At 38.1% G+C, this 27,652-nt stretch overlaps 1 protein-coding gene across 1 annotated transcript in view; it reads right to left on the bottom strand.

Moving 5' to 3' along the window:
* The window catches only part of TBC1D19 (TBC1 domain family member 19), a 117,546-nt gene that overhangs the window by 2,651 nt on the left and 87,243 nt on the right, over positions 1-27,652 (bottom strand). The window contains exons 16-19 of the mRNA XM_036266080.1: positions 14,674-14,706; positions 12,164-12,273; positions 9,930-10,021; positions 4,177-4,292 (exon numbers count right to left, since the gene is read on the bottom strand). Of these exons, the coding sequence (XP_036121973.1) occupies positions 4,177-4,292; positions 9,930-10,021; positions 12,164-12,273; positions 14,674-14,706 (351 nt within the window). The remainder of the gene's footprint in view (positions 1-4,176; positions 4,293-9,929; positions 10,022-12,163; positions 12,274-14,673; positions 14,707-27,652) is intronic.

Raw genomic sequence — 27,652 nt, 5'->3', positions numbered from 1 at the left:
GACATGTTTCAAGTCACACAGGTAAAAAAACAGTAGACTGAATACACCTGAACTCTGGCCCAAGCATCTAACCACGATGCAATGACGTCATCGAGATTCAAGGTTAGCAGTAACGACTTCTTCCTGACATGGAAATCTGTGCTTCGGAAGAACTGTCTTGTCTGCTCTCCCTCAGAATGGCTTTCTAGAGAGGGCATGAGGACGACGCCATGGTGGTCCTGGGCTCTCACAGGTCATTCGTTGTGCCTGAGGAACAGAAGTCAGGATCCAGGCCTCCTAATTCCCAGACTGCAACCAGAGCCTGGAAGGCACAGGTGTTTTTCTAGGGAGCAACAGATTTTGGACAGCTTGGCAAAAAAGCATTAAAATTAGCCAGAGACAAAAATTCTAGGGGAAAATTAGTAGTGGTAAAACAAAATGCAAAAGGTTAAATCAGCTGGCATTATTTAATATGTAGCAAGGCATACAAGAGGTCTGGGATAAAGAATTTACCCTTCAGTTGAAAAAGAGAAAACTTAAGTACTTTAAAGTCACTGAGATTCTTTGTTTACAAGAATATCAAAGAAAACCATTTATGTAGGCCTGCAACTTCTTTATAGTTTCCCCACACTCAGACCCATAGTGGGCAATGGAGACACTTCAGAAGCCAAGGAGTGAAGCGCTCCCTCCTTTTCTGTGTATAATTTAACAGAGTTGGTGAGAGCTTGACAGGACGCTCAAACCTTCTGCCGTAGCAGGAAAGAGTTTTACATGGCGGGAAATTGTTTTTCCAAATGTAGATAAGAAGGGGAAGAAAGAGCAGGTCACTAATTGACCTCAGCATCCAAAATGCTCATGTGCTCATAACCTTTATTTATCTTGGTGTCACATCACAGAAGTTCCTTTCCATCTGCTTCGTGTTTGCTTTGCCCAGCCCTTCCACAGCTTTGTCTGCCAGGGAAAAGAGTCTATGCTTTAGGATGTTTGCAACTGAAATCATGTTTCATATGATGTACGGAAGTGCTAATATTTACTTTGGTCTTTTAAATTATCCTCATTTAATTTTAAGTGACCCTATCATGAACATTAAGTCACCTTTGCTTTAAACTGTTCTAAAAAAGGCTCTAATTAATTCACAATTAAAGCCAGTAATATTTACTAAAATATTTCTAAGGACTGTATATAATAACTTGAGCAAAAAAGGTGGGCCCAAAATATTCAGACCAAAAAATAACCACATGTTTTAAATAATTAAAACTAATTTGTATCCATCTCCATGAAATTATCTACCCTGTGGCTCTTTATTTGAATTCCATGGTGGGGAGGTCCCATCAGTCCAGTGCCATTTGTAGATGTTCCATAATTCTTCCCTGTTGATTTTTCTAAAAAAAAAAATGCAGGGAAAGTAGATGGATGCAGCAGCATGGACCGAATTTCTACCTATTCATCAAGAACTTTTTATTAAGGTATCGAGCTCATAGCACTGTGCCTGCTTAGAGCAAAACGAGGCCTTGAAGATCTTCAAATTCAACATTCCTTTCATAGTAGAAATCTTAACCCTTTGGGTGACACTTAAAATAGCCCACGTGTCCATCAGTAGATGAGTGGATAAAAAAAGCTGTGGTACATGTACACAATGGAATATTATGCAGCTGTAAGAAAGAGAGATCTCCTACCCTTTGAGACAACATGGAGGAACCCGGAGAGTATTATGCTAAGTGAAATAAGCCAGTCAGAGAAAGACAAGTATCACATGATCTCACTTATTTATAGAACATAATGAACAAAATAAGCTAATGAACAAAACAGATCCAGGGACATGGAAGCAGTGAACAGACTGACAAACCTCAGAGGGAAGTAGGGCGAGGGGGCAGGAAGAGATAAGCCAAAGGACTTACATGCATATGTGCATAACCAATGGACACAGACAACTGTACAGTGAAGGCTGGGGAGGGGGGAGGAGAGGGGCATCAATGGGGGAAAAAGGAGGGACATCTGTAATACTTTCAACAATAAAGACAAATTTTAAAAAATAATATGCATTAAAAAAAGTCCATTCTACTTTTGGAAAGTCCTAAATATTAGAAAGTACTTTCTTATACTGAACCCCTTTCTTTAACATACTCTAATATCTTTTTGAAATGATACAAAAAGCTATAAACAATACTTTAGAAACTTATGACACACCCTGAGGTGAATTATGTGGTGGAAAGTCTAAAATCCTGTTTCCTGAGAAATGGTGGCAGAAAACGAGTCTATTTCTCTGGGAAAATAGAAGACTCTAGGGAAAGGAGGGGTTTGTGAGAATAGAAAAACATGGTGAAACCCTGGTTTACCAGGAGTACATCTTAGCAAGTCGTGCCATCCAGAAAGGAATGGGCTACCTGGTCAGGCAGGGCTTCCCCTGCACTGAAGAGCTCACACAGAGGATGAGGACTGCTGGTCAGAATGTGTAGAAGTTACACCTGGTGACTCCTAAGACCCCTTCTATCTCTAGCTTAGAAATGTCACTGCCATTCAGCCAAAGGAGACCATTCTTTCCTAACAAATATTTGGATGGGCTTTTTTTGTTTTTAATTCTCACCCAAGGCTATTTTTCTACTTATCTTCACATAGAGTGGGAGGGAGGGAAGGGGAGAGAGAGAGCGAAATATCAACATGAAAGAGACACACCAATTGGTCACCTCCCACAAGACCACAGGGCTGGGCATGAACTGCAACCAAGGTACGTGCCCCTGACCGGAATCAAACCCATGACTCTTTGGTCCGTGGGCCAACGCTCCAACCACTGAGCCAAACTGGCCAGGGCTGGATGGGCTTTAAAAACAATTGAGAAAGAAAACATCAGTAAGTGCCCTGGCCAGTGTGTTCAGTGGTTAGAGCATTGGCCTGTGCATCAAAGGGTCACAGGTTTGATTCCCAGTCAAGGGCATGTACCTGGGTTGCAGGTTTGATCCCTGCCCAGTCAGGGCAGGTGTGGGAAGCAACCAATTGATGTGTCTCTCTCACACTGATGTTTCTCTAGCTCTCTCCCTCTCTCCCTTTCTTCCAGTCTCTCTAAAAATCAATGGGAAAAATATCCCTGGGTGAAGATAAACAACAACAACAAAAATATCAGTAAGTGATATCTCTGAGTACACCAGGGGTAATATTTATCTTTACGGCCTTTTATTATTATTCTCATTTTCCTTCTCAAAATGCCACCCAATTATTCTAGACCTCTCAGCATTCAATAATATGTTAATATAGTATCTAGAGAACCTTCTAGAAGAAAAACATCTTCTTCAATTAAGCATTATTTCCACACTATCCCAGAAAGGTATCTTAAGATACTATTGATATAAGGTGAGGAAACAAAGGCTTACATGGGTTAAGTAATTTATTCAGTATCACACAGCAGGAGAAGGCTGGGCCCAGTACTCTGCCAACTTTTCTGCTTTCCATCCATTGTGGTAAAAGCCTTGTCATATTTATTTGAATTTTCTGATAATTCCAATGATAAAAATAACTGAGTCTACTTTGTACAAGAGACACAAAACAATACAATCAGTGAGAAGTCTGTGCCCGATGTGTTATACAGTTGCCTCGTGTGACAGCTATTGTAAGAACTGCTTAATTATTAAATAAGAGGTGAATCTGTGATTCCTGAAAAAACAAAACATTTTTGGCTTGAGTGAGTACCTAAAAGAGGAAATTCAGCCACCAGGGCAGGATTCAGAGACCATTAGCAAAAAGGAAAAGGTTTTGAATCCAGTGTGAACTGAAGTCCGGAAGGACCGGAGGCCAGTGTCAGTTTCAGCTTTAGGCAGCAGTGGAGAAGGAGCACAGAGTGGACCCTGAGACCGTCAGAGCAGTCCGGGGCAGAATGTGCACCTACATGCTGTCGCACAGACCTCCCAGATGCTGAGATAGTAAGACCTGGCTGGACAAAAAGTGGGGAGAGGGAGAATGGACTTACCAGGGAGCCAAAAAAGAAAGACAAGGAATAGACTAGTGTTGGGCAGTTACACAGACGTATCTAGATCACAGAACCTCAGTACTTGTCTCCTAAGGCAGGTAAGCCTACTAAATGTTCATGAATTAGCAATGACAGACAACTGTACACTTATACTCCAATTACAGGTGGTGGGGGTTAGAAAGGAAAAGGGCTTTACTATGGAAACAGTATGTGTTTTACAAACAAGCACTTACTCTTACCAGCAAGAATTTCCAGAGAGTTGTATCCTAGGATTCTATCCCATAAAAGCAAGAGCTGATCTGTAGCTAAATATCCAGAGAAAGCTCGAACCATCCATTTAAATGATATGCGAAGTCTGTATGCAAAGGAAAAAGAAAATAAATTTCACCAGCGTGTTTTTTTTCCCTTTCAACAGCTAACAATAGCTTACAAAAGGCTGGCAGAGCCCAGCCAATTCTATTGTTAAGTGAATCTTAGAAATCACCTGGGCATTTACAACACCATAGGTCCTCAAAGTATTGAAAGGAAGAATTATATCTGTGTGGCCCTCCTCCATACTATAGTTCAGCATAAACTACAGAAGGCTCGCCTCTACCTTCTATTTTTCAAGGTGTGTACTACTAGCTATCGATTAATTGAACTTATAGTCTTAACAGTTTCAGGCAAGGTATGATCATTTGATTTTTTTTTCAAAATACTTAAAAGAGTGCTTGAGAGCTTCATATTTTTCCTATTCACTGAATTATATTCCTACATTTCAGTCAAATGGCTACATAGAATGAATAAAAGTAATGTTTGAAGACAAAGAAAAATAGCTTTAAAGTTATAAGGGAACTTAGAAATCAATTTCTAATTTCAAACCCTTCATTTTGATAGCAGAGTTATCATAACTCTGAGAGATTAACTAGAAAATGCAATTAAATTCCATTGTGCCCCCCTCAACCCTAAGAGGTATGAATTCCTACTATTTATAAGTAGGTTATATTACAATAACAATTTATCTCTGGAATCAGAAAACGAACTCTTTGGCTTTGATGCCTTCTCTTAAGAGAGAAACTAGTTCCTCACATTTCTGTACTATCTATTACCATCTAAACATCATGTTTCTGCCCCTGAAAGGTGCTAGCCAAACTCTTTGCTTGCATTGTTATACTCTGATATACGTCACTATCTGCTCTTTCCTTAGAGCAGAGAAAGGGACCCAGGGATTGCCTTTGTTGATGTCATATTCATTCTATTAAGACTAAAAAGACCCCAAAGTTTCAGAAATTTCTTAATATGAAAGCGATAACTATTTTTCTAATAAAACAAAGTACAAAGTACAAAATAATATTGACAAATTAAGTGTTTTGGTTGCTTTTAACATATCTTTTTAGAGATGCCAAAGAAACTTTTGGCCACTGGATGTTTAAAATTTTTAAATTCATTTGATTATTAAGTCTAAATTATTAACTTTAACTAGTTTCATTTTACTGGGTCTCTCATAGCATCTTATTAGAACAATAATACCACACACTGTGCTCTCCCCATGTGTAGCACAGAATCAGTTTCTTAGAAATAAAGTTCAATGAGATATAATTTATGTATCATAGAATTTACCCTTATTAATGCACAGTTCCATGAGTTTTGTTAAGAACCAATGGAAACTTCAGAACTGAACAATACAACATCAACAAAAACAACTTCTCACTGGATAGATCTAATAGTAAAATGAAAATGACCGAGGAAAGAGCCAGTGAATTTGAATATCAGTCAATAGAAAAAATCCAATCTGAACCAAAGAGTGCAAAATATTGAAAGTAAAATGAACAGGGCTTCAGGAACCGGTGGGTTAAGACCAAAAGTTCTAACATTTGTGTCATCAGAATCTCAGAAGAAAAGGAGAATGAGAATGGTGCAGGAAAAAATATTTAAAGAAGTAATGGTTGACAACTTCCTAAATTTGGCAAAAGACATAAGCCTATAGATTCAAGAAGCTCAGCAAATCCCAAACAAGACAAAGCCAAAGAAATCCATGCCCAGCCCGGCTGGTGCGGCTCAGTGGACTGAGCAACACCCAGGGACTGAGAGTCGCAGTTCCATTCCCAGTCAGGGCACATGCCGGGGCTGTGGGCTCCATCCCCAGTAGGGGGCGTGCAGGAGGCAGCCATTTGATGTAGAATGTGATTAATTAAAGATATATATTATAAACCTTAGAGCACCATTTGTGTTCTCACACACAACAATTTATACATTGAAACTTTACTCCACAATGTGATGATATGAGAAAAGAGAAATCTCTAGGAGGTAATTAAGATTAGATAAAATCATGAGGGTAAAGTTTTCATGACTAGAATGAGTGTCCTCACAGGAGGCATGAGAAAGCGTGTTTCTCCTCTTTGCTCTGCACCATGAGGACACAAGAGAAGCTGGCAGTCTGCAGCCTGGGACAGGGTCCTCCCTGGAACCCGACTGTGCGATCAGCCTGACTTGGGCTTCCAGGCTCTAAAACTGTGAGAAGTAACTTCCTGTTGTTTATAAGCCGTACAGTTCATGGTAATTTATTACAGCAGACTGAACTAAGAAAGGCACCTATGAAAAGAATGTTTTAAAAAGGTATAAATAGTAATCTAACAGTGGAGATAGATGGAATAAAAATAATTTAAAAGTAGGAAGAGAAAGAGTAAAAAAAGGAGTAAAGAGCACATAAAAAAAAAAATATGCCTAGCAAGATAATATCAATTAATATTACTTTAATCCAATGTTGTCAATTACATTAAGTGTAATTGGAATGAATACACCAATTAAAAGACAAACTGGAAAACCCAACTATATTTTTGACAAGAAAGCCACATGAAAAATAAAGACAATGAAAATGTATTAAAAGTAAAAGGATAGAAAAGAATACATCACACAAATTATAATCAAAAGAAAGCTGAAATGGCTATATCAGACATAGATTTGTTATCAGGAATAAAGACATTACATATTGATGAAGGTATCAATTCTCACCCTGGCCAGTTTGGCTCAGCAGATGGAGCATCGGCCCACAGACTGAAGAGTCGCAGGTTCGATTCCCCGTCAAGAGCACATACCTCAGTTGCCAGTTCGATCCCTGGCCCTGGTTAAGGTTGTGTAGGAAGCAACCAATCAATGTGTCTCTCACACATCATTTTTTTTCTCTCTCTCTCTCCCTCCCTCCTTTCCACTCTCTCTGAAAAAATTCATGGAAAAATATCCTCGGGTGAGGATTTAAAAGAAAAAAAGTATCAATTCTCCTAAAAACAGAGCTCTAAACACATGAAATAAAAATTCAAATAGCAATAAAGAAACATACAAATTCACAATTATAATATTTCAGATTCTGCTATTTCCTTCTCAATCAATAGAAAAAGTAGAGAGAAAATTAACAAGTGTGTAGAGGCTTGAACATTGTCAACAAACTTGACTTCACTGCCATTTATAGAATATTCTGCCCAACACTAACAGAATATAAATTCTTTTCAAGTGCATGTGAAACAGTCACCAAGATAGATCATATTCTGGATCATATAACAAACCTCAATAAATCTAGAAGATTTCAATTCTCATAAAGCATGTTGTCTAACTGCAATAGGATTAAAATAGAAATCAATAACAGAAAGATGACAATATTTTACAAATATTTGGAAATTAAACAACATGCTCTATATAATCCATGAAAAGTCACAAGATAAATTAAGAAACATTTTTAATTGAATGACAATAAAAACACAACACATCAAAATTTGTTGGGTAGAGGTAAAGCAGTGCTTTGAGGGTAACTGATAACATTATTAGAAAAGAAGAAAGGTCTCAAACCACTAATCTAACTTTCACCTAAAACAAGTAGCAAGACAAGAGCAAAATAAACCTAAAGCAAGCATAAGGAAGGGAATAATACATATATGACCTTATGGTAAGACATTTAAAACAGAGAATAATAGAGAAAATTAATAAAACCAAAAACTTGCTCTTTCAAAAGAATAAAATTAATAAACCTCTAACCAGAATAATAAAGAAAAAAAAGAGAAGATATTAATCTCAATCCCGGAAATGAGAGAGATGAAGTCACTCTGAGTCTATAGATATTGAAAGGCCAATAGGGAATATTATAAATAACTTTATGTCCACAAATAAGATAACAGATAAAATGAACAAAGTACAAAAGCTTACTCAAGAAGAAATAAGTAACTTGAATAGTTCTATATCTATTAAAGAAATTCAATTCTGAATAAAAAGCCTTTTAACAGTATCAGTTTTAATTCAGGAAAGACTTCTAAAAATTTTCAGCTTGACAACTGAATTTTTATACTTTCTCCTACATAAGAATTTTAATGTTTATCATAAGTCATTAAAATAAATTTGTTACTTTTAATGATTAAAGTATATAAGTTGGCTAGAAAAAATATCAGAATTTTAATTTCTAGCAATAAATTGTCTTCATTCTAGTAAAGTCTAGTTATATTCTATATAAAATATTTTTGCCATATTCTTAATTTATAATCGTAATCATTAAGAGATTTGTTATTATTTTTTATTTAAAAAACGTTTTTTTTCATTATTGAAGTTAGAGAAAGAGAGGAAGGGAGAAGGAGAGATAGACAGACACGTAGATGAGAGAGAACATCAATTGGCTGCCTCCTGCATTCCCCCCAATGGGGATCAGGACCACAATCTGGGCATGTGCCCTGACTGGGAATCAAACCGGCAACCTCTTGGTGCATGGGTTGATGCTCAACCACTGAGCCACATTAGTTGGGCAGATTCCTGTTTTTTAATGGTTACAAAGGAAAGAATATCAGCTTAGTATTGTTAATGTATGATATGAGGTGTTTTTATAAGTGGCAGTTCTAAGATCTAAGATGTCTGAACATCAGTGTGCTTTATTATATATATATATATATATATATAGAGAGAGAGAGAGAGAGAGAGAGAGAGCAGAGAGAGAGAGAGACATAGACAGAGAAAGAGATCTATATATTATAGGCATATATAGATTTATATATTACAAATCTATCTATCTTTCTATCTATCTTATCCATCTATCTATCTAATCATTCAATCTTGAAATGACTTCATGAGATAGAAATTCTCTTGATTTTAAAAATGAGGAATTTAAATCATCTTGATTTAAGGAAAGAAACTGAGGCTTAGATAAATTAAATAACTTTATCAGGATTATATAATTTAGTAGAGATAAAATTTGAATTTGAATCTGGTTCTATCTCTTAAACCCACCCAGTCATCTATCCATCTGCTATGGATTTAAGTATGGAGAAAAACACTAAACTATTGTATTTCTCATTAATTCCTTTTGTGGCCTCAAAGAGTTAATGCTCTTTTCAAATATTCCTTCCTGAATCGGGAAAAGTGTTTTCACAGAGAATATAGTAGCAAAACATTGATAAGTTACTTGGAAACTTCTTTGCCTTATACATTGCTATATAAAAAAGAGAGAAGAGAACCAATATCATTTAAATCCAGAGGTACTTTGCATATTCACCGATAATTCATACTGAGAAATATGAACAAATATTCAAACTTTTGGAAGGAAAAATCACAGTGTACACCATTGATAGTTAAGTGATTTAATTCCCTTTAACAAGACAGAAAACTTTATATAGCTTTCATAAGTTGTTTCTGATCAATTTAGCCTAAACTGACTTAATTTTGTTATTAGCACTTTTCTTAGGTAGTATTTGTTTCCACAAATGTTTGCTTCAGTTTTGGCCAACACCTTTCTTTATGAAGAAAAATTAGTTCATTTTGGTGATTCTTATACCAGGCACAAAAATCCTAGCAAATAATCCTTCCAAGAATTTTTGGCACAGTGCGGAATTACAATCTACTACTTGGTAATTGTTTTATAGGGGATATTGTTAGTTTAGTTTCTCTGAAAAATTATTGCATCTTTGCAAGTGATTTATAATGATGAAACAGAGCCTTCTAATGTCAAACAATCTACTTTTCAATTAAAGAAAAAAATACTCACGGTTGAGCCCCAATTTCTCTTAGATGATAAAAGAGTTGGGGGAGATAAGTCTGAAGAAGAGTTTCAAATAGCAAACAGAGTGACACAATACCCTGCATACAATAATAAATCACAAGAGAAATGCATATTAGTATTTAAAAATTAAATGCTGATAAATGATTCAAATGGAAATGAGAAACGATTATCAACATAAACATGTTTGTCCACGTTCTATATTGTTTAAGAGTCACAAAACAGGACATGCACTAATGATCTCCAACATTGTGTTTAAAGATACATTTTATCCCTCTTTATGGAAACCTACTCTTACAGATATGCAAGGAGCCTCCTTTTCAACACAATAGGCTCCCCCACATAACTTGGCATATAATATTCAGAGAGTCCAAAGAAAACATTTTATAGAAAAGCTGCTACTTTGTAAGCCATGTATTATCACTTAGGCCCAGCAAAATTAGTTTTTTCTGGACTCGGTCCAGTTTCCAGGTATTTCTCTGGGGCCGCAGCCACACCCTTTACTTTCTCCTCCCCGAGTCCTCCATTCCCTGCCAGCTGCCTCACCCAGTAGGGAAGGAATTTCCTGCCTTTTTCCACTTTCTTTGAAATCCATCCGCAGGGAAAGACTGGCTGCTGACTGCTCGAAATTTGCATCAGAAAGTTATCAAACAAGAATTTTGATTATTTCATGTGAGGATAACTTTTTTTGACTCAAGTCTACTTTCTTAAAAGGGCATTATTTGTAGCGCACAGGAAGTAACTGGTTCAAGCAGATGGTTTCTCAAGCGCAGTTTTTTACTTGACAACTCTGAATAAAGTCTTTCTTGCAGCTCAGCATTCCTCAGGGTTGATTTTGGTGAGGAAATTTAAATCCCCTTTTTGAATTTCTAAAGAAAAAGGGTGTAATGGTTCCAAGAGTTTAGTCTGGCTGTAAACCAGAAAAGGAGGTGGCCACCTCTGAGTCTTTATTCGACTGAATAAAGAAGGGGCAGAGGCAGGGCTGGCCCAGGCAATTAGCTGCAAAGGACACCTCAGGGTCAGTGCGGAGACAGGGAAGGAACATCCAGAATTGCCCAGTATCACGCTCTGCAAGGGAAAACACCACGGGTGACTACTGAGCAGCCAGGTTAAAAAAATATATTTTTTAACTCTGAAGCATAAAATGGTATAGAATATGAGTGTAAGAAATCTGATGCTAAGAAGGAGGTATTAGAAAAGAGAATTATTAATATACTTCTCATTATTCTAGATTAAACATTAATGTAAGATAAGCCCCAAGTCAAGTTGTCTCAGAGAGAAGGAACCAAGATAACTGGTTCATGTGTGGCAGCCGACTCCTGTGCTTCGCCAGTGCGCACTGGCAAAGCATGACTGGAGGCGGAGGAAGGGGGACCAGGAAGACAGGTCGCCGGGGGAATATTTAGTTGAGCAGCAGTAACAGTCTCCTCTTTGGGGAAATTTGGTAGCCCCAACACATTCCAATTTAATGCTTCTTCTGGAGAGTAAGTTGAATTACTCACAAGTGGACCAAAGCAGGCCCAGAGTTGAAAAAAGTGTAACTGAAATAGAATAAACACTGCTTCTACTCAGGCTCATGGTGGGGGAGATAGGATAAAGGACCAGCCACAGTAAAACAGATAACAATGTTCAACTCCCAATGTGCTTCTCCTTGACTTTCATATTGAGGCCAAAGGAGCTACCTATTGAATAAACACAAAGAAAACATCTAGTATGATAACTGATAATTAGCCAAACATGAAATTGGAAAATAAGTGACAAATACATACTTGATTTTCATTAACAACAAAGAAGAGATGATGATGATCATCATAACAACAATAAAAACAGCATTTACTGGACACCTGCCATGAACCAAGTACTACCCAGGGGCTTTGTAGACTTCTCTAAGCGCTGCAGAAACACTGTTACCCTCATTCCACCGGGGAGGAAGTCAGCTGTCAAGGAAGATAGGCATTTTTGCCAAAGAGAATAATACAGAAATTTCAATGTTTTTCCTTTGAACATATAAAAGATCATTTAAATGCAATTGATAAAGGACTTTCCTCTCTAATTATTACCAAAATATTTAAATCAATTTCTTCGTTTTTGTTTATTCCACATAAACATGTTGGTGACATCCCAAATTAAAATTTGTTGCTCTATAGTTTAATTAAGTAAGAGACTTTTTCTTGAGAAAAAGCAGATTAGAGTCTGATTTAATCCAATTTCTGTGAACTTACAGAAGGATGAGAAGAGATGGAATGAAGTCTGAAGAAAAAACGCACGTACATCTCACGGAACATCTGATACAGTTTGGAAGGTTCATGGTATAAAAAACAAAGTGGTGCAACTAAAAGAAGAAAACAATATTCACTGATAATATTGCAGAAGTACTACAATTAAAAGAATAAGTTCATGAAACATGCAAGAGTCCATATGTTATAGTGATATTCACTCATAGACAAGGTTAAGTTAGAGAAAAGTTTTTAATCAACGTTTAAAACTTAAAATACATAGGTATTATAACTTGAAAGAACTCCAGTAACTAAAACTGAAGTGGTGAAGGACTAACTAGCGTTCCTGGGGTGATTTATGATTTCTAGTCTACTGGTTCTAAATAAGTGGTTACTGCTCAAGTATTTGTGGGTGCTTAACATATTTTTCTAAAATAGTATATATAAACTCTGTAGCATCATCTATTTCCTTAGAAAATATTGTTTCCGTGGGTGTATAAATCTTAGACTATTTAAATGACCAGAAATGTAAGCAGGAAGGAGTTGATGCATTTTGGGCTCTGAGAATTGTTAGAAGACTTCAACTTCTGACATCATTAACTGTCCTCCAAACATCCAAGTATACCTCTTAAAAACTATTTACTTGAAAAAGTTTTGCAGGCGAAACTATTAAAAAAGGATAAAAGGGCTAGAATTTTTATTATTAGAGGTAAAAATTTATGTACTGAACCTTTTTATGTTTTCTATTTTAAATTCCTCACACATTTATAAAAGAGAATAAAGCAGAAGGCCCTATAATTCATGATTTCCCTGGACTACTGGTGTGCATAGCAGCATCACGTTACAGCATTCAGTCCTCCCAACCACCACCATCACAGACAGCATTTTCGTTGCATGCTAGCTTTAAACCTTTCTTATGTCATTCACCGTGATTATCTGATGTTGGACACACAGGGCCTTTTTACTGCTGATTCTTTTTACAAAAGTAAAGTATTGATGTATTTCTCTTTAGCCTAAAGGTTGGGGGTATCAATAGAGAGGACAACAATCTCCAACAAATTCATATGTAACCAATGAATATTTAAAAATCAAGTGGTAGTAAGGTGTAGAACATCCTTCCTCTGATAATCTTCATTAAGCTTTTTGTAGTCTGCATTCATGACGTCTGAGGCCAGAAAGGCTCTATTGGGTAGAAGGATTTTCCTCTACCCCACAAAGGTTCTTTCAGTTGTTCTAATAATCAAACAAGCATTAGACAGATTAACAGGAGAAAATCAAATTAAATTTTGGACACACAGGAACTCTACATACATGAGTAAGTGAGAGACCATGCAGGAGTGAGAGGGTCAGAGACAAGAAGGTAAAATGAAGTTTAAATGACATCCTGAGCTAAGGAATGGATAGAGTCCCGAGGCTTAGAGGGCAAAGGGCAATCACAGGATGATAAGAGCACATGTTCAGTAAATACAGGGTGGGCACAAGTAGGTTTACAGCTGTGAGTACATGAAACAGAGTTTATTTTTGTATTATTTATTTCTTTATTATTGTATTATTATTATTATTCTTAACCTACTTTCACCCACACATGTAGATGTTTGCCCTGACATACAGATAGGCCATGAAAATTTATTTCTGGTAATAACTCTTATTATGAGCTAGGCCTCCAATTTAAATTCTTTAGGAGAGAGGTAAAAGTTTCTCTTCAGCCCACAGGGTCTCAATTGCCCTTAGCTCAAAATAATCCTCATACCAAAGTGGCACATTTTGGGGAGGCCTGTTCTGCATCCCTTGGCACTCAGGGCTCTCAAGCCTGCACCTGTGTACTCCACGTGGACCTCAGGGTGAGTGAATGTGCCAATGCATTGTTGCTCCGCATACCACCGGTGTGGAGAAATCATAAACTCAAACTCACTTTGGTTTTTCACTTCACATTCTTTCTGACCTATTAGTTTTTCAGAATATGCATGAGATTATTAGTTGAGGAATTTAAGCAACTTTGTTTTATACCTATTAGAACTAAATATTAATGTTCATCTCTAGTTTCCATTGGATTAGAAAATGGTAAACCACGGAACCACTTTAACAGTATTTTTTAAATTGTATTTATCGGGTGACGGTGGTTAATGGGATCATTTTGGTTTCAAGTGTACATGTCTACGATACTTGCTCTGCATGCTGCATTGTGTGCCCACCCCCCGAAGTCAGATCATCTTCTGTCACCATATATTTGGCCCTCTTTACTCTTTACTATCCCCCCACCCTCTTCCCTCCGGTAACTACTGTACTGTTATCTGTGTCTATGAGTTTCAGTTTGTATTAATTCTAATTTGTCAAACAATCACCATCGGCACAATTATGAGGACACTTTTTTCATTGGAAAAGTAAACAAATACTAAACCCAATGTTTAAAATGTTCACGATAACTGAATGTGTGGGCGATGTGCTGTAAAGTGTGATCTTCATGTTTAATTTTCTAAAGTGTAATAAAACAGTGAACATTTTCAAGCTCAACTTACCATACATTGAAAATCCATGAAAAGGGATTACACCTAAAAAAAAAAAAAAAGTATTTCTTTTCGATTGGTATGCCCACTGAATTATTAGGTAAACTTTAGAGCAGTGGTTCTCAACCTTCCTAAGGCCGTGACCCTTTAATACAGGTGCTCATGTTGTGGTGACCCCCAACCATAAAATTATTTTCGTTACTTCTTCATAACTGTAATTTTGCTACTGTTGTGTCCTAGGCGACCCCTGTGAAAGGGTTGTTCGACCCCCACAAAGGTCGCGACCCACAGGTTGAGAACCACTGCTTTAGAGGCTTCAAGCTGAAAATAGAAAGTTTTCCTATTCTTGTTTAAACTTTGTTCATAATGTTAGAAAGACTTAGTGATGATAACTAACAAAAAGATATGCTTTTTAATACCTTTTAAAAAACAAACTAGTGGTTTGCAATATATATCCAGTTAATTTTCTATTGACAATGTTGAAAAATTAAAACTTTGAATGTATATATAGATATTACTAAAACAGGGCAAAACAGAGCAAAGCAGTTCACAGAACTAAGTTAAAGGACTAATTATAATGGTCTCCGAAAGTCAATAGATCATGTACTTCCTGAAAAAAATTTATCCTGTATATTTGAATAAAACCTGTTAAAGATAAGTGAGCATTTCAAGGTACCTCTTGTATAGATGTATTCCTTTGTAAACTTACCAAAAATTATATCATAGGATATGGTTTAGAAAAAGTATTGGCAGGAATATAGTATAAATTCAGTGTAATCTTTGGCAAGAATTATACACAAGTAAATTACACATTCACTCAAAGAAATACTCAAAGCCTAACTCGGTGTGCTAAACATCTTGTCATATTGTAAGTGATAAATTAGAACTTGTATAGCTTAGTTTCAAAACAGAAGTTCTGTAATATACACACCACTTTTCACCTATCACTGTGCTACGTCAGGTTGCAAACACATTACAGAAGAAAGCCGAGCTTACTTAAAAAAAAAAAAAAAAGTACAGAAATGCTTTATTCATCTCACATGTTCAGAAGCAAGGACTCCAGAGGTCATCTAGAGTGGGTTATAATAAATGTCTTCAGTGTCCATTTAAAACACGCCCAGCAACTGGAGATGATTTAATTCCCAATGCAACCAGTTACAATTTTGAACAGGTTTAATTTGGGGGAAGTTATTTCTCATACTGAGTCAAGCTCTGGCTCCATCTAAGCCTCACTTATTATTCCTAGATCTGACCACAAAGGTCACGTAGAACAAGTCTAACTTGTCTTCTTTGAAAACTTTCAGAAATATTTGAGGTCACTGTTCTCTCCCCCTACCCCTATACCACCAGGTTTTTTTGTTTTTGTTTTTCTCTAAGACTTTATGAGTTTCTTTCTCTCTTTTTTTAAAATTTATTTTTCAATTACAGAAGACGATGGGTTTCTTTAGTGGTCTGTCACACAAAGTGGTCCTGAAGAGCTTCCTTCCTCTGTCCACCTCTGGACAAGCTGCAGCTCACCACAGTCCTTACAGTGCATTGCTCCTCCCTGCACGCCCCACAGCTAAGACACGGTGCACTTGTGCAGTCATTTCAGACTTCAGTAAGGATTATATTCGCATCTCTATTACACCTGTTCTTCAGTGAACCATTCCAGTTTGAGAAAATCCTGAGTTCTCATTATGCTATCTAATGTGTCCCCTATTCTTCTTGGTTCCACAGTGCTGGGAAATTCATAAGTACACTATCTACGTCCTCTAGAGCATTATGAAAGTGCTGAACAAGACAGAGTGAGGATAGGACTTGTCACTAAAGACCTCCCTTCACACTGATAGTAATTCATTAATTATCACCTTATTGTGCTAAGAGCACAGACTGGGTCTCAGATTCGATTGGGTTTATCTAGCACTATCACTTAACAACTTTGTGCCTTTGGGTGAGTTTCCTAACTTCTCTAAGCTTCAGTTTCCTCATCTGTCAGTCAGAGAAAATGCTAGAACTTATCTAATACAATTAAATGAGATATGGTATAACTTTGCCATTAATAAATAGCATAGGCACTTAATAAAAGTTAATTATTTATATCATTCACAAATTAGCTCATATTCCCTTGTTGTTTCTAGAAGTAAATTTATCAAAAAAGAATACGAGGAAAATCCATTATTCTGAACTAGTGTGCCTGGCCAACCAACTTTAGATTTTTACAGTGTCACAAGCTATAACTCTCAGGATCCCCTTCCCCCATTGCACCTCATCTTCTAGAACACACCACAGTCGTCTCGTCCATCTTTGGCTGAATCCTGTGTTGCTATCAATTTTCTTGTTCATCTCTATTGGACTAGGCACTCCGTTCCTTCAACACTTGCCTACTCCTCAGGTGTCTAACACCCAGTTACAGACTCGCTTTCCTCCTCCTAGGAGGCCGATGCCATGCGCTCCGGCCCTGTGTGTTCTGCACCCGGGTTCCTCGCGAGGCATCTGCTTGCTCACGTCCCTTTAGGGAGTCTTCAGAGGGAGACGTGTCCTCTTCTGGAGCTGACACCCTCACCTGCACTCTCACCCTGTCCCCGAGACTTTCGCCGTGGCTGGCAAACTAGTCAGGTCTGTGCCTTGCTTTTGTGCAGCTCGTGAGTGAAGGAAGGCTTTTACATTTTTCAAGGATTATTTCTTAAACAAAGAAGAATGTGTAACAGAGACTGCTGGAGGCCTACGAGACTTCAGATATCTACCATCTGGCCTTTTCAGAAAGAGCTTGCTGACCTCTGTTTTGGAATCCTGCCCGTCATTTCTTCCCTCCGCCCCCTCTGTGCATCACTCAATAAATATGCATCGAGCCTCTAGATGTGCTAGACACTGTCCTAACAGTCAGAGCTCACTTCATGTTAGGGACAGAAAGTCATGACAAAATGAGTGGGTGGATGTCGGAGAGTGGCAAGTGCCATTAAGAATAAAAAATGAAGGGAAGGGGATGGAGGGGACAAGGCTGGGAAGGGGAGGCCTCATGACGAGAGAGCCGCGGCGCTGTAGAGGTGAAGTCCCTGGATAGGGGTGACCTGGAAGCCCTGGGCTGCACGTGGTGATTGACATAAACTGGGTAAGTCTGCGGAGATTAGCAGGTCTCGAGGTGGATGGGGTGGCACCTGCTCTCCCTGACTAATGGAGGGAGGAAGGGGTGGGTAGGTCCTATCAAAGTACTGGTATCTTCGGTCTCTCCTATTCCACTGCAGCCTCTCAGCCAAGGATGTTATAAGTTATTATAAATATCCTCAACAACAACATAATTAAAAGTCCATTTTCTTCCTTGGACCCCACTTTCCAATCAAACAAATCTCTAATCTCTCTACTTCCTATTAAGCCAAGTTTAATTTTTTTTGAAAATTATCTAAGTTTAGTTCCTTTACTTTCTCATTATATATCCTCAACTCCTTGTAAACTGGTTTCTACCTCTATGACCCCAACTTCTGATTGCTAAATCTGGGGATCTCCACTCTGTGTCCTGGCTGCAGAGCTACTAAAAGTTGCTTCTCAAATCTGAGCCTCCCAGGCACTAATGGCACTAATGACCCTGCGCAGATCAGGTCCTCACCCCTCCCAAATCTGCTGCTGCGGGGGGTGGGGGGGGGGGGGTGGCCAGTTCTCGCTTGGGCCCACTCCTTAACTGTGGCTACTTTCATAGACACTCTGTCATACTTGTTTTCTCTCTCCTTCCACCAGTCTCTCTTTATTTACCTATAATTCAAACTGGGCAAGCCGAGGATCTTGTGGCTTGTTCTGCATCCTCTGCTTCTGTAAAGGACTCCTTACCTGCCTGGTCTTCAGGGAAGAAAGCAGTGAGTCACCTTTGCTTTCTAGTTCTCCCTCAACCCTTATGCCTGGGTGTGACTGTGTTCCTCCCTGTTCTTACCAGGGGTGGGGAGTGCTTTTTTCTGCCAAGGGCCATTTGGATATTTATAACATCATTCGTGGGCTATACAAAAGCATCAACTTAAAAATTAGCCTGCTCTGTTTGGTCAGGCCAACTGGTGAGGCTGTGATGCGAGCTGGTTTTGATTTCACAGGCCTTATATGGCCCGCGGGCCGATGTTCCCCTCCCCTGCCTCAGGGTAAAAGACACTTAACTGTCAAGATTTGGCCAGAATCTAACGTCAGCAGCTTCACTTGTCTTCCCTAACCCACAAGCACAACTCTAATCCTGCCAACTTGATTGCCTCCCCTCCCTCAGCCACAGGCTTAGGAGGAGGGTGGCTGGCCTGCTTCCCTCCACCTCCAGCCCTGTCCCAGACCCACCCCTTCAAAATTTAAAAACAATCCTCCTAAAAAGATCTCTCTGACAGCCCCCTACTCTTTACCCTCAATCAATTCACTAATCGGTACTCTTGTATCAACTGACTTGCCCTGGCTGGTGAGGTGCCCTTTCTCCTCTGTGTGCCCAGACAGTCCAGCACAGTTTTGGCTACCCTACTTCTACCATGTACACTTGGGTCATGTCACTTACCTGTTTCCTCCTACAGGACTGCTCTTAGACCAAGGTGGGAGCAGGGAAGGGGGCCTTGGAGCAAGGGCTTGCTCTGGCCCTCCTCTAACTGTCCCCCTCACCCACAGTCCATGTCCTTCCTTTCAGACCACAACCCAGGTACTCAGGACTCTGAAATTTGCAGCCCAAAGGCCCCTAGTCAGCTTCTAAGCTCTGCATGGCCTCTTCAGTGGAGCCACCCTCCTGATGGAGAGGTGGTCAAAGGGTGGCTATTTGTGAAAGGTGTGTGCAGAGCCTGTACCTATAGGCTTGGAGGTCCACATGCACATGCATGAAGCCTGGCCAGGTGTGGGATGGAGCCACCCATGAGACGGGGTAGGGATACCACGAGCTAGAGACTGCTGAGGAGTCTGAGAATTCTGAATTTGAACCTGGCTTTCCAAATTGTTATAAAAGTATACAGAGATGGGCAAAAGTAGGTTTATAATTATAATACAAATAAATAATACAATGATTAATAAATAATAATGCAAGAATAAACTCTTGTTTCACCCAGCCGGTGTGGCTCAGTGGTTGAGTGTCAACCCATGCACCAAGAGGTCACCAGTTCGATTCCAGTCAGGGCACATGCCCAGGTTGTGGGCCCAATCCCCAGTGAGGGGCACGCAGGAGGTGGCCATTGATGTTCTCTCTCATTGATGTTTCCATCTCTCTCTCCCTCTCCCTTCTTCTCTCTCTAAAATCAATAAAGAATAATAAAAAAAAAAAGAATAAACTCTGTTTTGTGTACTCACAACTGTAAACCCACTTTTGCCCACTACTTTATTTGTCAAGGCAAGAAAACAGAGACATTATCAGGTTTATTAGTCTAATTTATAACATTTAAATATCTAGACATATGGTAGGTAGGCTTCCATTTGTACTGCTGCCCTGGGCCCTACAAAGGTTAGGAATAGACCTGTCTTTACCTATAAAAGGCAGATAAAACCAATGATTGTGAGGATTAAATAAGATGATATGTATAATGTGCCTAGCATAACACTTGATGCAAAGTCTGTACTTAACAACTGATGTTTTCCTCCTCTTATCATAGTGTATTGTAACTATTTTTTGTTTTTCTCTCTTCTAACAGAATAAACCCTTGAGTACAAAAACTATACCTTGTTTATGTCTATCCCCAGAGATTAGCATAGTACAGAGCATTTAATAGGTATTTATTAAGTGTTAATGGAATAAATATAAGAAACCCTAGAGAATCTATCTCTATTATTTTTCAACCATTCCTTTTCTTCCTACTGCTGGGGCCTGGTTCTAATGAATTGTTATCTATGGACCTGCTAATTGAAGTCCCTTCCCGCAATCGCTCAGCCCTCCAACCAACTTTTGTAATGGTTCAGGCTATCTTCCCCAAATATTGAAGAGACCATGAGAAAGACCTCTCTACCACATTCTTGAGGGTTTTCTGCTGATCATTCATCCATCCACTATTTGCTGAGCTCCTATTCATCCAATTAACCAATGTTTAAAATCTACTATGTAGCCTCAGGAGATATTAAAATAACTATGTTTCTCCTACATTTCTGAAATTTACATTCTAGCTTTGTGATATAGGCTAAATGTGTACAGAGTGAAGTTCAAAACCTTTGATCTGGTTTTAACTATTCACAATGGCAAGCCCGAGATAATCTGTCCCCCCTTTTATTGACATACAATATTATATTGGTTTCAGGTGTATAACATAATAATTTGACATTTTATACATTGTAAAATGATCACCACAATAAGTCGTTACCATCTGTCACTATAGAAAGTTAACACAATATTATGGATTATAGTCCCCATGCTGTATATTACATCCCTATGACTTATTTATTTCAAAAATAGAAGTTAGTATCCCTTGATTCCAGTCATTCATTTTGTTTGAATGCCTTAGTCACACATCCACTGTGGGACAGCCACACCAGATTACTTATCATCCCCAGAATTCATCATGCACTGTCATAGTTTGGTACCTTTCAATTTGATAAATCTGTATCCTAAAATGCTTTTATGTTTTCTACTCGGTCTATCAAAACCTTACTAAGGCTAGGTACAACTTCAGGAAAATATATCCTCATTGCTTAATCATAATTCAATGCTTATTTTTCTACATTCTCATGGCACTTTATTCATATTTCCATCACTATAATGTCATTATATTTTGTATTATGATTAGCTGTTTAACAGATTGCTCCAGAGGATAGGAAAAACATTTTATTCATCTTTGTATGCATTTCATAATGCCATGAAAATACTTGATGACAAATACACATTTGTGGAATAACTGAATGGGTGGATGGGATGGATGAATAAATGATGAATAAAAAAGCAGCAAGAGAAAGAGAGAGAGAGAGAGAATGGTGGTGGAGTGAATGGAAGCTACATACACTGTCTCCCAGGACCAAACTGGAATTACAACTAAAATAAAGACAAGTCATTGGGAAAAACCAACTGAAGAGCATCTGGAGAGAAGCCTTATTACCAGGGATGTAAAGGGAACCCCAAATCGAGACTGGTAGAAACTGAGGGCTATCTTAGCTGTGAGAAGTTCCCTCTGAGAAGTTGGGGGTTAAAACCCTAAGCTGGCTCCCCAGCACAGAGGTTCTGTCCAGCAGGGACAGGTGCAGGGAACACCAGCACTTCCCTGAAGGGCCAGTGCACTAAATCACAGCTATAGCCACTCGCCTTGGGCTCCACCAGAAAGAGGGCAGACTGTACTGGAACAGTGTGAAGAGATTTGGGGGTTTGTGACACTAAGGAGAGAGCTGGGAAGGAGGCCATCAGGAGTTTTATGCTGAATCACTCCCTCATAGGACAGTAGCCATCTTACTCAAAGAGCCCCTTCCCAGAGCCCTGGGGAGAAGCAACTGCCCCTCTCTCAGGAATTTAACACCACCAGGCTGGAGAAATGCAACCTGAGGCTAATTAACAGCTAGAGACTACCAGGCAGCAAGGAGGCAGAAAAAAGCCTCTGAAAGATCTGAGATTTGGATCTGGCTCTCAGTGTTGGCGGCCATGGCTCTGAGGACTAAGCTGTGAAGGCTAAGGCCTGAGTTAATATTCTGAGCCCCTTCCCCATGGCTCCAGTACCATCTCTGTCAAATTGCCCCATCAGAGAGGTTTTAGCCTGGGGGAGAAGCAAATGCTCCTCCCTCAGGAATTTAACACCACCCTGTGGCTCTGGGAATTGAACTGTGAAAGCAGAGGTCTGGAACCCTGCGCTCAGCCAATAACCAACACTACAGAAACCACTTTCTTTGTTGTTGCTATTTTTTTTTTTTTAGAAACCACTTTCTTATCAAAGCAACTATAACCCAGGGGAAAGCAAGTGCTCCACCCACTGGAAATTCTCTTACCCTGTCCACCTGAGGGATTTTTTCATTCAGCCAAGATCTATAACTGAAACTAATAGTTTGCAGAAAAAAAGCTCTAGGATAACTGAATCTTTACATGGCCTGTGACTCTACCCAGGAAAGTAAGACTAGACATTGGTGTTTAGTGTGGGCCCTTCCATACTCATCCAAACCTAGAAGAGGGAGCCACAATCAGCAGAACACCAACACCCACAGGGAAAATTTGGCAGCCTCCAAAATCCACTGAGGCAGCCAAAATGGTGAAACAAACAAACAAACAAAAATCGCAAATGAAAGAACAAGAGAATTCTACAAAAGAAGGGATAAATTAAATGGAATTAAGCAAGTTATCAGAGGTAGAATTCAAAGTAATGATTATGAGGAAGCTCAACATCATAGTAAAGATAAAGAAACAATGAAAACTAACTAATAGGAAACCAAGTGGAAATGAAGAGTAACATAGCAGAAATAAAGAACACATTGGAAGGAATAATAAGCAGCTTAGAGGAAGGATCAGATCAGTGAATTAGAAGACAGGGTAAAAAAAAAATCACCCAAAAAACCAAAAAGAAAAAAACAATTAAAAAATGAGGATAGTTTAAAAGAACTGTGGGACAATATGAAACACAACAACATACGCATCATGAGATTCCAGAAGAAAAAGAAACCACGCAAGAGTTAGATAATATATTTGAAGAAATTGTAACAGAAAACTTCTCTAAATTGGTGAAAAAATCAGGCATATAAGCTCAGGAAGCACAGAGAGTCCCAAGTAAGAAGAACCCAAAGAGGCCCATGCCAAGACATCATAATTAAAATGCCAAAAATTAAAGACAAAGAGAGAATCTTAAAGGTAGCAAGAGAAAAGCAATAGGTTACATACAAAAGAGACCCCCATAGGCTATCAGTTGATTTCTCAATAGAAACACTATAGGCCAGAAGGGAATGGCATGAAGTATTCAAGGTAATGAAAAACAAGGATCTGAATCCAAGACTACTCTATTCAGCAAGGCTATCATTCAGAATAGACGGTCAAATAAAGAGCTTCCCAGACAAAAAAAGGCCAAGGGAATATATTAGCATCAAACTAGCACTGCAAGAAATATTAAAAGGACTACTGTAATAAGCAGAAGAAATAGGGAGAGAAATATAACCATAATAAATAAAAATGGCAATAAATAAGTACATATCAATAATAACCTTAAATGTAAATGGAGTATACACTCCAATCAAAAGACACAGAGCAGCTGATTGGATAAGAAAGCATGACCCATATATATGTTGTTTACAAGAGACCCACCTCACAACAAAAGAGTCACATAGGCTGAAAGTGAAGGGATGGAAAAAAATTTTCCAAGAAAACAAAAGAAAAAAATCTGAAGTAATAATACTCATATCTGATCAAATAGACTTCAAAATGAAGGCCAGAACTAGAGACAAAGAAGGCCACTACATAATATTAAAAGGATCAATCCAACAGGAGGATATAACCTTGGTAAACACATATGCACCCAATATAGGAGCACCAAAATAAACTTAAAAACTTCTGGAGGACATCAAAGGAGAAATCGATAGCAATACAATCATAGCAGGGGACTTCAACACCCCTCTGACATTACTGGATAGATCTTCTAGACAAAAAATGAACAAGGAAACAAACTCTAAATGATGCACTAAATCAAATAGATTTAATAAATATCTATAGAGAATTACACCCAAAACTGCAGAATCCACATTCTTCTCAAGTGCACATAAGACATTCTCAAAGATAGATCACATGTAAGGACACAAATTAAGTCTTTACAAGTTCAAGAAGACTGAAATCATATCAAGCATCTTCTCAGATCACAATGGCACAAAACTAGAAATTAACTACAATAAAAACACTCAAAAACATTCAAACACATTAAGGCTAAATAGCATGTTATTATTAAACAGTGAATGGGTTACACCAAGAAGATCAAGGAAAAAATTAAAAACTTCCTGGAAGCCAATGAAAATGAACACACAACAAAAACCTATGAAACAAAATCTATGGGACTTAGCAAAAGCAGTCCTGAGAGGGAAGTTCACAGCACTACAGACTTACCTCAAAAAATAAGAAAACTTTCTAATTGACTATCTAATCCAACAATTTAGAGAACTAGAAATTAAACAAAAAGAAAAACCCAGAGCAAGTAGAAGAAAAGAAATAGTGAAGATCAGAGCAGAAATAAGTGACATAGACACTAAAAAACAATTTAAAAGATCAATGAAACAAAGAGCTGGTTCTTTGAAATGATAAACAAGATTGATGAGCCCTTACTAGACTCACTAGGAAACAAAGAGAGAGGACCCAAATAAACAAAATCTGAAACAAAAGAGGAGAACTAACAACTGACACCACAGAAATACAAAGAATTGTTAAAAAATACTATGAACAATTATACACGAAAATTGGACAATCTAGGTGAAATGGACAAATTTCTAAAATCATACAGTATCCCAAAACAGAACCAGGAAGAGACAGAAAACTTGAACAGACCAATAAAAACAAAAGAAATTGAAGAGGTAATCCAGAAACTCCCAGCAAACAAAGCCCAGGCCCAGAAGGTTTCACGGGGGAGTTTTACCAAACATTCAAAGAAGAACTAACACCCATTCTCCTCAAACTATTAAAAAAAAAATTCAAGAACAAGGAACATTTCCAAACTCATTTTATGAGGCCAGCATAATCCTAATTCCAAAACCAGATAAAGACACTACAAAGAAAGAAAACTACAGGCCAATATGCCTGATGAACATAGATGCCAAAATCCTTAACAAAATATTAGCAAATCAAACCCAGCAATACATTTAAAAAATTATTCACCATGACCAAGTGGGATTCATCCCAGGAATGCAAGACTGGAATAATATTCCCAAATCAATAAATGTGATACACACATAAACAAAATAAAAGATAAAAATTATATAATCATATCAATAGATGTTGAAAAAGCATTCGACAAAATCCACCACCCATTTCTGATAAAAACGCTCAGCAATTTGGGAATAGAGGGGTCATATCTTGATATAATATAGGCAATATATGAAAAACCTATGGCAAACATCATACTCAATGGGCAAAAACTAAAAGCATTTCTTTTAAGAACAGGAACAAGACAGGGATGCCGCCTTTCCCTACTCTTTGACAGAGTACTGGAAGTTTTAGCCATAGCAATTAGAAAAGAAGACAAAAATAAAAGGAATCCAAATTGGAAAGGAGGAAATGAAGCTGTCATTATTCACAGATGGCATAATACTGTACACAGAAAACCCTAAAGACTCCATCAAAAATCTATTAGGTTTAATAAATGAATTTGGCAAAATAGCATGATACAAAATTAACACCCAGAAATCAATGGCATTTTTATACACCAATAATGAACACTCAGAAAGGGAAACTAAAAAAACAATCCCATTCACCATTGCAACAACAACAACAAAAGATACCTAGGAATAAACTTAACCAAGGACATGAAAGACCTGTTCTCAGAAAACTATAGGACATTGAACAAAGACATAGAGGAAGATATAAAAAAGTGGAAACATATACCATGTTCATGGATTAGAAAAATCAACATCATTAAAATGTCCATACTACCCAAAGCAATCTACATATTTAATGCACTCCTTATTAAAGTACCAATGGCATATTTTACAGATCTAGAACAAATAATCCAAAAGATTATATGGAACCATGAAAGACCCTGAATAGCCACAGCAATTTTGCAAAAGAAGAACAAAATGGGAGCATCACAATACCAGATATCAAGTTATAGTACAAAGCCACTGTAATCAAAACAGCCTGTTACTGGCATGAGAACAGACATATAGATCAATGGAACAGAACAAAGAACCCAGATATCGACCCAAGACAGTATACACAATTAATATTCAACAAAGGAGGCAAGAGCATACAGAGAAAAGATAGTCTCTTCAATTAATTGTGCTGGGAAAATTGGACAGCTATATGCAAAAAAAATGAAACTAGACCACCAACTTACATAAGAATAAACTCAAGATGGATGACATACTTAAATGTAACCTATGAAACCATAAAAATCCTAGAAGAACATGTAGGCAGAAAAATCTCAGACAACATATGTAGAGGAATTTTCACTGACACATCACCTAGGGCAAGAGAAACAAAGGAAAAAATTAATACATGGCACTACATCAAACTAAAAAGCTTCTGCACAGCAAAAGAAAACAGCATCAAAATAAAAAGGGAACCCACTCTCTGGGAGAACACATTTGCCAATGATACATTGGATAAGGAGTTAATATCCAAAATATATAGAGTACTCATACAACTCAACAGAAGGAAAACAATCCAATACAAAAAAATTGGGCAGAGGACCTAAATAGACCCTTCTCCAAACAGGACATACCAATGGCCAGGAGACATATGAAAAAATGCTCAACATCTCTAATCATAAGAGAGATGCAAATTAAAATGACTATGAGGTATCACTTCACACCTACCCGAATGATGGTGATCAACAAATCCTTAAACAACAAATGCTGGTGAGGATGTGGAGAAAAGGGGACTCTAGCACACTGCTGGTGGGAATGCAGACTGGTGCAGCCAGTATGGAAAACAATATGGTGTTTCCTCAAAAAATTAAAAATGAAACTGCCTAGTAATCCCACTTCTAGAAATATATCCTAAGAAGCCTGAAACACCAATCAGGAAGAACAAATGCACCCCTATGTTCATAGCAGCGCTGTTTTCAATAGCTAAGATCTGGAAACAGTCCAAGTGCCCATCAGTAGATGAATGGATAAAAAAGCTGTGGTACATTTACACAATGCAATACTACGCAGCTGTAAGAGAGCTCTTACCCTTTGAGATGACATGGAGGGACCTGGAGAGTATTATGCTAAGCAAAATAAGCCAGTCTGAGAAAGTCAAGTACCATACAATCTCACTTATTTGTGGAACATAATAAAATAAGTGGTCAACCAAAAGAGACCCAGAATCATTGAAGTAGGGAACAGATTGATAAACCTCAGAGGGAAGGGGGGTAGGAGGAGTGGGAAGAAATAAACCAAAGAACTTACTGTATATGCACAACCAATGGACAGGGACATCAGGCTGGGG

The sequence above is a fragment of the Molossus molossus genome, unplaced genomic scaffold (genome assembly GCF_014108415.1).
Source record: "Molossus molossus isolate mMolMol1 unplaced genomic scaffold, mMolMol1.p scaffold_m16_p_1, whole genome shotgun sequence".
In the NCBI taxonomy this organism is placed as follows: domain Eukaryota; kingdom Metazoa; phylum Chordata; class Mammalia; order Chiroptera; family Molossidae; genus Molossus; species Molossus molossus.
This window is presented reverse-complemented; position numbering and strand designations above follow the sequence as displayed.